Source organism: Danaus plexippus, chromosome 23 (genome assembly GCF_018135715.1).
Source record: "Danaus plexippus chromosome 23, MEX_DaPlex, whole genome shotgun sequence".
NCBI classification, from domain to species: domain Eukaryota; kingdom Metazoa; phylum Arthropoda; class Insecta; order Lepidoptera; family Nymphalidae; genus Danaus; species Danaus plexippus.
This window is the reverse complement of record NC_083551.1, coordinates 397,200-408,174: the sequence shown is the minus strand read 5'-3', so window position 1 is coordinate 408,174 and position 10,975 is coordinate 397,200. Positions and strand designations below refer to the sequence as shown.

Genomic DNA, 10,975 nt, shown 5'->3' with positions numbered 1-10,975 from the left:
CTAAAATTCCAATATTAAAGTCAACTGAGAAAATAAATTTTCGAAATGATTTTAAATAAACACAAACTTTTAAACAATAAATTTTAACAGATTGCTCATATTATTTTCAATAAAAATTGAAAGTATTGCAATGTGTTATATTGTATACGATTATCATATAATACAAATAATTAATGGAATTTCTATACATACCGTATCATATATAGGGTAACTTTTTTAATAGCACTTGTTAAAGCGAACGCAGATTTTTCTAATCAACACACTGCTTCTATTGGTAAACAGAGTGATCCGAACATTACCGAAACCCGATTCGGGTGATTTCGTGAGAATGCCGTGTAGCATCTAGCGCGTAGGTATATTATTGTGTGGCTTTGTTTCCTTGTGTAGCTGGCGGAATTTACTTGTCCTAAGAAAAATGGCAGATGTTAGTAAAGAAGATCTTGAAAGGGAAATCGAAAGTAAGTTTGTTTAATAATTATTTACTTCATATACACTGACGTTAATATTTATAAATTTTGAAGCCGTAATGATGAAAATACGTATACACATAGGGTATCTGGCCGGGGGTACATAATGGCTACCTATTAACGTTTCAGTGAAGTTTATATTTTCTCAACTTTAATTTTAAATATCTCTGATAGTATGATTTCCGTACAAAAATTTTTCAAGTGAAAGATGTTTGGTGGATATGTGCGGAATTTTTCGCACGATCGGCTTATATTCTAATGTCCTTAATAGGTCTCCTCACTGATGGTTTATTTTTATGCAACGCGTTTCTTTGAACATCGAAGTCCCACGTATGACACGCTGAAACGGCTAGCTCTTATAACTGTTTAATAATTCAATACAACGCGCATCTCTGTTTTGAACAAATATTGTATGAAACATTTTGCTAATAAAAGCATAAATATTAATATATTACAATAAATTGTACATGTTTTGTCGATTTCTTCGGCGACGCCATGTTGCGCAGAAGCGTTGTAAGTGACAATAGTCAGAATATTAGTAAATATATATTTTTTTTATTTGCAACTTACATATTTAAAAACAAATATTATATAAAAATAACAAAACAATAACTTTATTATAATTTCTTGACCTTTCTGCTATATTACTTTTATCATTAAATGGTAAAATCGTTTTATCATTAATGGCGGGAAATACTTATAAGTTACCAGTTCAAAACACCACACTTGGAAGTATCTTATCTTCTGTGTATTTAGACAATTAATTAATGAAGTAAAAAATTATGGTAGTTTTAATAAATGTAATCGAAAACTATTTAAAGAACCATGATTACTAAATAATTATAGCAAGAAATTCATTACATATTTCATAGTCACAATTTATTTCTACAGAGATCCTTAAAAATGCTAACCTCGCAAACACATCCACGAAAAAGGTCATACAAAAGTTGGAGAAAGTGTTTGACACAGATTTGTCAGAGAAGAAGAAGGTTATTGACCAACTGGTGATGGACTATGTGAACAGTAAGAACTCTGAAGATGAATACGATGAAGAGGATGATGATGAGGTATATACATATACAACATATTAGCATTTAATGCTTCTTAATCCTTCCTGCCGTTTTGATATGATTATAAACCTGGCTCTTATTGAACTCCATGAAAAGCTATAATAATATTGTAATATTTTAGGAAGAAGAAGAAGAAAAAAAGCCTGCAAAGCGTAGTGCGCCTGCTAGCAAGGCCAGTAACAAGAAATCACGAAAAGATAGTTCCGATGAAGACGATGATGCTTCAGGAGACAGCGAGTCAGAGGTAAGAATTAGAACGAAATATACTAAAAGAAAAATGAAAAAACTGTCTTGAATTTTCATTTAAAAAGCGGAAAAACTTAGTAATGTTAATTTAAATCAATTTGGTTGTTTTAGTTATACATACATGCAAGGTCCAATCTCATAGACTCTACAAATCATTATACTTACTGGAAAAATAATAATATTATTGAAATAAAAATTCACTCATTATAATGTTTGATATATATGTAATTAATTTTTTTTCTTTATACTGTGGTTTATGTTAATTTTGATTCTTGACATTAATGGAACTACCTCACTATAGTCAAGAGTTAATAATGACTCGCTTAGATTTAATATCAATACCTCGAAATAAATGTCTTTTGTATCAGGAAGAGAAGAAACCAGCTCCTAAGAAGGGTAAGAAGAAGAAGGGATCCTCAGATTCAGACAGTGATTGGGGCAAGAAGAAAGAAAAGGCAGCCAAACCGAAAAAGGGTGGTGGGCGGAAAGGCGGAGGATACACCAGAGCTTACAAGTTGTCTCCGGCCCTATCAGAACTCATGGGGGAAACGGAAATGCCACGACATGAAGTGGTCAAACGTGTTTGGACCATCATCAAAGAGAAGAATCTGTATGATCCCAATAACAAACAGTTTGCTATCTGTGACGACGCTCTGTACAAAGTGATAGGAACCAAACGTTTCCGAACCTTTGGCATGATGAAGTATCTCAAAACGCATTTCCTCGATGACTAACTTATTATCTATATAGTTAAAGCCAAGCACTCCTCTGTTAACTACATATATTTTTCTAAATACATTTGACATTTCATTTCTTACATCCGATATGTTTGTGTGTTCATTCAAATAAGATTTATTATATGCTTGCATATGTATTATTGATAGATATTTTAAATGTAAGTATGAATGTCCAGTTTCAGGAACATCTACTATAGGTTAAGTCGGTCACTAGTCGAGCGACTGTTAGGTGTTTGTGAAACTCGATACCTTCTGTTAAGATATGCTAAGATATGTAATCTTTAACACTTGTTCAGAGCTTTTAACTTGGGATTCATTAAGTTGGTTCACATTATGATGAATTTAATAATGAAATTGACGAATAACAAATTTATAGTGAATTAAACCTGATTTTTTGTTACTTTTCAAATGATCTCTGATTGTTATTTTATGTTAAGCTATAACAATACTTTTGTATGCGGAATTAAGTGTTAATTATTATGGAATGTATAGAGTTATATTGTCCTAGTGTATGCATGAAAGGCAATAATCTAGTTCGCTAGATTCAAAGGTTGTAAGTTTGTCCCAGAGGGATATTTCTATGATAATAAAGACTTAACTACATAAAGACTTTTATTAACTAATAGCGTGAAATATGGAATATTATTGAACTGAAACTTATTATGCGACTTCCAACAAGGTTGCGTTAAACCTTTAACGCTTCTGGGAGGGGGGATAAAAAGAGACGGATTGAGAGGGAATGCGTGGCGCTCGATCGCGTGCGGGCAATCAATTGTGTCGTGTAAGTAATATTAATAAAGTTTGTCTTATAAAGTATAAAATATAAAATCCTCAAAAATCAATTTCTACACCTTTGCACTCATCCCAACGCTACCAAGTATCGCCTCTTCCGCTCGGAGGGCCTCCATGCACAAATAATTATTATTTTTTGCATTTGGTCCCATTATTTTAATATTGGATAAAGAATTTGTGTTTTGATATACACTACAAAATATTTCTAAACTAAAGATTTAAAAGGTAATGGCTGAATTGTAAGACTTTAAGCTAAAATACACAACATGTAGATGTTATAAAATTGAAAAGTATTCTCAGTATATATATATATATAATATATATATAAAGGAGTTTTTTACGTATGTCTATAACATCTAATGCTAGACCGCAACAGATATAGTAATTTTGTTAAATACATCCCGCCTGTCTGACATTCCTGTCTTTTAGTTTTTTATAACAGGAACTTTTTCAATTATTCACATACTTACATGAAATAATTTATTACAGAAATCGGTATCAGATATTCCATAACATGGTAATTATTATTGGAACAATCAAAAATTTTATAATATGACAAATTAAGTTGATACAGACTAATAAAAAACAGAATTTTGGCGCCTTCTTATCCTTGAACGTCTGTAAGCAAAACACACACATCTTTTTGAACGTTTCCATAATCTAGAACGATATCTTGAAGCAATAACATTCTCTGCTAATTTCTATGACAATCTCCATGGCAACTGTAATAAATCAATTACTGTCCGAATTTTGGTCCTGTACACGATTATTTTGTATTAATTATATATTTTATAATTATTATAATTAAAAATGGCATGCAACGAAAACGTTATAAAAAACATGTCAAACGAAATCACACGTAACTGCCAATCACAGAACGTTGTGGTTGATCCAGATTTTGTAGTGTATCTGATAGAATTGCTTCTACTGAATCCTAAATACGGCGGTTTGTTCTCTAAAACCATAAGTAGAAACAATTTGGAATACTTCGTCAACGAATGCGTCACGATGTTAACGAGTAAGTACAGATTACAGGTAAAGGACGTGATGTAGCGTTTAAATTATTTTGAAGAAAAATGTCCACAGGCAGCGAGACATCCATAAACACGTTAAAAATGCAATACATCATGCAAACTAACTACGACAAGCTACAGAATCTCATCGACAAACATTTGGAATCCATAAACAACTGTTTGAGACCCCTCGTCAATGAAATACTGGACGAGGACGTCGACTTCGAAGACGAGGCAGCATTCAAGAAGCTGTTTAGAAAAATATCCATTTATATAATATTATCCAGCGGTCTCGGCAATCCTGGGTCGATAGTGGTATGTACAAAAAACAGCACGTTATAGTCTACTAGTCTGCTCCTTTACTAATATACCTAATGAATCCGAAGGATTATCAAGATGTGTGGGCGAATGGGTGAATGTGGCTCATTGAAGCATAAATTAGCGAACAAATTTTGATCAAACTTTACTATAATGTAATATAGAACTAGGTATAATTTAATGTATTGTTCGCACGAGCAAGGTATAACAGTTGTATCGTGCATGATCTCGTGATGCAGATAATAATAATATGTTACCAATCAGCTGTCATTGCCCTAGTTTAAACATTTTATACAATTCCCCTTAAACTAATTCCGGAGTCCCATCGGACTAAGTCGCAGGCGAACACTAGTTCAGTGCATGTATCTGTTATAAATTAATTATTTAATTAATGTATTATTTTTTGTTACGTAGACATTAAAAGAAGGAATGGCTAGTTTAGAGAGTGTATTTTCGCTGGAAGATCTAAAAGTATTCGTCGCTCTACCGAGATCTGAAAAATTAATTCAATTGAACGAAATCATGCAGATAGCCTCTGGGGTGAGGTTGTTTAACAGAGACTGCAAAAAAGGAGGAGAGGGGATCCCTGACCGTACGTCCAATAACATTGAAATAATTAGTTACAACTTACAGTGATATAATAACTATAGGTACTCTCTAGATTATTATTTAAACAATAGCTAAGAATATCTATGATAATTTCCTAAAAGATTGCTTTGATGGTTTATGCTTCTATGTAAAATAAAATTTCTGTACTAAATACGGTAAGTTTCGAGTTTTCATTAATAGTTACCACAAATTAACTTGATTTACGAATAATAATTGGCATTGTACACGTGTGGTAAGGAATTAGTGTAAAGGTGTTCAGAATCGGAAACTAACAAAATATAATTAAATCAAACAACAAAGCTTTATCAGACTGAATAAACATATAGTATATATATTCCAGTACCTTTTATTTTTGTGGATGCTGGCAAAGCGTGTCTGGCTTCACTATCAAACTCACTGATAGCGGTGATGCAGAGAGTGAATTCCCTCACCACGGCCATAGCGGACTCTATCAGTATACAAGATGAAACTGGCAACGTTCTCATAGACATACCTTCTGGTAGTGAATTGACCGAGTGAGTCATTTAATTACTTTTAGTATTTATTTGAAATGAGAAAACACGTTAAAGCCAATATGGCGGAACCACTGCTTGACATATTTCTTTGTATTATAATATGTGCTTTAATCAGAGTTTAACAAATATTCATCACAGTTTTTAAAATTCTTCTGTCCTAATAAACAGATTAAAATTATATCTGTTATCTTCCGTACTACCGTAGTTTCATTTTCCGTTCTTCTTTATATAATTTAAATTAAAAAAAAACTTTAATAGCTTATTATTAAAATATATATCAGATTATTTTCACTTACAAATTGTAGTTTCATAATAACTTTATTTTGCTTGTAATAAATAAAGCTGTATAATTCACGAAATCCTTAATAAAATGCTATAATGTTTCTTTAGAGACGATTACAAAGATATATTCGAACTACTAGCCTTTAACCGCCAATACGAACTGTTTATACGGAAACTCCTGTCAGACGTCGAGTCTATGGTTGAAAATGGCGACCGTTGCGTCGAAAAAGTTAAACTTGTTTTAGAAGAGTTACATTCAGCCGTAAAATATAAAGCTGCCGTCCCGGTCGTCACAGTTTTTGTAAGATATGAAATAATAAATGTATATTTTTTTCATTTAACACGTTTTGATTAAAAAAATAATTTTAGCCGCTATTCACGAAACTTTGGGAAGTATGGCGTTCGATGCAAAACGTTATGTATCTGATGTCGACCGTGAATCGTTTGATGTCTGTGCTCGGTAACATACAGGATCAGATGAAGATACCGTACAAACTGCTGGAGAAGATGCTGGAGGGGAAACACGTGGTCACCGATCAAGACAGGATGAGCAGTAAAGTTAGCATTACGGAGAGATTGTCTATGGGCTCGTTGAAGAACTATGTGGGATATAACGAAAACTTCTCGATCAATGAAAAACATGTACAGGTATAATCACTTGTATCATTTCTGATTTATGTTAGTGAATTACATGTATTGAATCTAGTATAGTTTCGATCGCGACTCCGCTCATACGAATATATATCGATTAACTGATATCATTTAAATGAACATATGCATCAAAACAAAGTTTTTTATATGAAGATTTGTTACATAATAATACTAGTTGAAATAAATATTTTTTGATATTAAAGAAATTGTCTAAACTACCATACAGACTGTATGGTAAGGAAAAAGTGAACAGGTTTTTATTTTTTACTGAGATATATTTTCTATTACCATGACACTAGATTATGGTCACAAACTGTTCATTTCTTAAAAAAAAAAAACTGCAATTTTTTACGGCTTCTTTATCTTTTAAAAGATTCTTAAAAAAACAATTCAATAATCATGAAATATTTTAATACCAAACAATAAGACAGAAAGTAATTATTCAAATTTGTGATAGAAATAAACAATATAAAGTTACCCTGACGTAGACTAAGTTATAAAATAATCAAATATCAGTTTCTAGGATTCTGTGCGCTCTGTCTGAGCGTCGGTGCGTTAGTGCCGAGTAATATGAGGGTAGGACTCATCAAGAATAACAACACGCGCTACGGATTCTGTAGCGTCAAAATGGCGGCACGATTTAGTAGAGAACCACAAAGGTGAGTTTTTATATATTTACAATGTTTAAAAGAAACAGCCGATAACAAATTACCATAACAATATGTAGAACATTTTTGAACTGTTAGAGGTATAAATAAAACTTAAACCTTATTTAGACATCCATAATGAGATTAACTTAAAGTGTGAAATGTAACCACACTATATTGATTACAATAATATTTATAATTTATTCAGAAACTAGACTGAGTTTAGTTTTTATCCAGCCATAGACAAGTTAGAAACTTTGTAGGTACATCAACGAGGTGTTGGATTTCGCTCGCAACAATCCGCACGTGATAAACCTCCTTAACATTCTACCGGAAGTAAGTAGCGTGCGGACCATAGACCAGCTCGTTACCAAAGTTTATCCAAAAAGTAAGAATCAAATAGTTCACAATAATATAATGTTTTAAATAAAACACATGCCATTTTTTTCTTTGTGTACACGGTATCTACATCCATTAGTAACTTATGATGGAGAGACAATTTTGGAAGTATAATTACTTCATTGTACTTATTCTATATTGAATATCTGAAAAAGAAAACATATATATTTTTCATTTCTCATATATATTTTTAAGAATCCCTGTATTTTATGTTGATTGTGTGTAAAATTCAATTTCAGCGAGAATCTCCGACAAAGACGTTCAGACAGAAACCCATCCTATAGAGAGTTATATAGAAAAGAATTATTCCTGGAACCTTTGGGAATGGAAACGGAGAGCTTGTCAGTGGGTCAGGAGACATATATATATACATATATATACATATACCTTTGGTTTTGTATATTGTATTTGAATATTGAAAAATTTCGTCTTAAATGTTTAAATAATAATTTATATAAAGTCGCTTTAACAATACAAATTATTTATAAATATAAAATATAAGATTGAGTTAAACTTTCTGATACGAACTTGCACTATCTTACTAGTTACTCTCTTAAGACAAACACGAAAAAAATATTTTAGGTTCTTATAACATACAATTCTTTGATAATAGCTCACCAATTCATCTGTTTATTTTTTATCATCAACTAATATAAATTTCATGATATTTTATTTGCAGTCTTCAATCGTGAACTGTAAGACTCACTCGACCCAGACTCACTACAGCCACCTTCGCTCCGAGGTCCACTGTCAGACCTTCCAGCCGAGGGACAAGAACATGCAGACGAAGAAAGACAGCGGCGTCAACACCGACCCCAACAAGGTGTTCCTGTGGGGGCTCCGGGGTCAGATAGGTTACGGCCAACACGCTTTGGAACTAAACAAAATGGCGGACAGCGAGAAACAAAAAGGTTTCAATTATATTTTCATTATTTTGGACTACCCCAAAAAAGTATACAATTTTTTTTAAATACTTCTATTCGCGACTTTGTTCATATGGACTTAACTTAAGGCGTTAACTAATACACGAATAATTATAGAATAGTGTTAATAAACTAGTAGTGCCATCTATTAGCTAGATATGTTGAATAACCTACAATTTTTATCGTTCGTCATTCAATACAAAGTAAAAACTCACTAACTTAAGTAAAATAACCCTCGAATGCACCATGAGGACGCGGGTCGGACTTTGCAATACGACAGTTTTAGCGCCAAGGTGTAATAAACATCTATACATATTAAAATTTCCAAAGGTACTTAATTGAAGATCTGTAGATTTAATTTGGGACTAATTATCGTAACACCTAAAGTTTTTGGGTGCTTTTTAGAGATTCCACAAAAAATATCTTGCACCTTTTCTCCGAGATTGCTGTCACACTACAACCGAAATAACCCTTCCTGTTAAACCCCAAACTAAATCACATTCTTCACGAGGGTCTTAACAAACTTATCATAATGTCAGTTTTTGACGCCTTGGATATCCAGCTTTGGATCTTCAGAAATAAAATTGTCCCATCAGTTCTATATTTCTAAGCAAATTCTTCAAGAAACGATTCAGTATAAGCATTAGTGAAGGAGAATAAGAAAGTGCTCTCTGTTGGATGGTAGCACAGTCTGTTCGAGTATTATTGAGAACTTACGATAAGATAGTAGTGTAAGGACATTTTGATGTTGATCAAATATAATTGATGGAATAACGATTGACGTCAGAAGACAATATAGCACCCATCATTGGAACGACATTTGATAATAATTTGACACTTACCACATTGTTTTTTTTTTATAAAATATCCACAGATAATTAATAAAAACATACTATTTCTACAGTGTATTAACGAAAACCTGTATCTCTCGCGCGTGTAGATTTTTTGTAAATAAAAGTAGATTGTATACATAAGTTAGTCCCAATTAAATATATTATTAGTTAATTTCAATCATTTCAGACAGCATACTTAATATTATTTAATAAAACTATAATTTATGATGTCTTTTCAGCTCGAGTAATTTCAGTGTGTAGCTGGCCGTGTGTCAGTAAAGAAACTATTTTGAACGACCAAAGATCACTTGCCGAATAAATGATTGTATTTATATATGTTGTAGTTCTTTAATATACAATAATCATTGAATTGTAGTTTTTTATAATAAACGAAATATTACTTATCTTTGTATTATATTGTTCTGCTATCAATAAATATTAATTGTTTAATACCAAACCTTTCTAAAGAGATTTTCTCTTAAAGCAGAAGTTATTGATATCTTTTTTCAATATTCTAAGATTTTATTAGCACTTTGTTAAACAATTTTTTACAGCTTCATTCTATTGATATTAAAATATTTACATATAAATTTACTAAAGGGACCAAACACCAACGATCACAATTATTCGATATTTAAAGGACGGGAATGTTGACGGGGAGGAAATTATAGAGGGGATGAAGGAGTTTGGGACAGCTGAAGAGAAGATGGGGAACGGAACCTTCGTCAAGGCCACATTCACAAATAGAGTGATCCCTGATCCTAATCTGGTGTAAATGTGTAGCAGAACATGCATGACCCAGACGGAGACGGCAAAGAATGAAAATTATCCATCTAGAGGAAGATTTTTGGGAGAAGAACCAATGTCGTGTCGGTATATTAAGTTGGATATTTCCGTAAACTTTTCCTTTAGAATTTGAAGAAGCCCATGATTCATGCCAGGATAAATTTTGATACCTTTTAGCCAAAGAACATAGGTCTTTTGAGGTGATTTTACTATAGGAAGTTAAACCATTCAAAATGGCTGATTTGGCTTTAAGGTCCGCTGTCTCATTGCCATGGATACCAGAGTGACTGGGAATCCTTACCAAAGCAACAGACAAACCCAATTGATAACCTAAATACAAGACCTCCCGAATCATCAAAATGATGGGAGACCTATACTTACATTTAAAAGGGTTTCGTTTGACTGATTCAAGACAGTTTAGGGAGTCGGTCAGAACGATAGTCTGTTTTAAGCTGTGGGACTTCGCGTACAGAATAGCGTCAAGAATAGCAATGGCTTCACCGGAAAATACTGAGAATTCTTCTTGCCTTCAGGACAATACCACAACCGTCTGGGAGTGGATACAGTGCCTCAAAGAATTCGTTCATTGACATGTCTACAGGGACACCCCTGACTGGACCCATTCGTGTAACATTATATGTAGGTATATAGGCCTTATATTTACATAAATCTAATATTTTATTGGTA

General features: G+C 32.6%; 2 protein-coding genes across 2 annotated transcripts; both read left to right on the top strand.

Annotated features, from left to right (window-relative positions):
- Positions 1-310: 310 nt before the first annotated feature.
- LOC116774793 (uncharacterized) lies at positions 311-3,127 on the top strand. The gene is made up of 4 exons (XM_032667551.2): positions 311-458; positions 1,359-1,534; positions 1,659-1,781; positions 2,152-3,127. Exons 1-4 carry the CDS (start codon positions 416-418, stop codon positions 2,515-2,517), a joined length of 708 nt encoding a protein of 235 aa, XP_032523442.1. The 5' UTR covers positions 311-415; the 3' UTR covers positions 2,518-3,127.
- A 683-nt stretch (positions 3,128-3,810) lies between these two features.
- Positions 3,811-9,878, top strand: LOC116774958 (cilia- and flagella-associated protein 206-like). Its single transcript, XM_032667747.2, has 11 exons — positions 3,811-4,330; positions 4,399-4,640; positions 5,058-5,235; positions 5,593-5,767; positions 6,158-6,350; positions 6,419-6,697; positions 7,217-7,359; positions 7,611-7,735; positions 7,986-8,095; positions 8,426-8,657; positions 9,742-9,878. The coding sequence occupies exons 1-11, from the start codon at positions 4,123-4,125 to the stop codon at positions 9,819-9,821; spliced, it is 1,965 nt and encodes a 654-aa protein (XP_032523638.2). The 5' UTR covers positions 3,811-4,122; the 3' UTR covers positions 9,822-9,878.
- Positions 9,879-10,975: the final 1,097 nt, after the last annotated feature.

Coding starts and splice junctions, on each gene's coding strand:
- LOC116774793 (XM_032667551.2), top strand. CDS start 416: ATGGCAGATGTTAGTAAAGAAGATCTTGAAAGGGAAATCGAAA. Junction 459..1,358: donor TCTTGAAAGGGAAATCGAAA/GTAAGTTTGTTT, acceptor TTATTTCTACAG/AGATCCTTAAAAATGCTAAC. Junction 1,782..2,151: donor CAGGAGACAGCGAGTCAGAG/GTAAGAATTAGA, acceptor CTTTTGTATCAG/GAAGAGAAGAAACCAGCTCC.
- LOC116774958 (XM_032667747.2), top strand. CDS start 4,123: ATGGCATGCAACGAAAACGTTATAAAAAACATGTCAAACGAAATCACA. Junction 7,736..7,985: donor TACCAAAGTTTATCCAAAAA/GTAAGAATCAAA, acceptor ATTCAATTTCAG/CGAGAATCTCCGACAAAGAC. Junction 8,096..8,425: donor AACGGAGAGCTTGTCAGTGG/GTCAGGAGACAT, acceptor TTTTATTTGCAG/TCTTCAATCGTGAACTGTAA.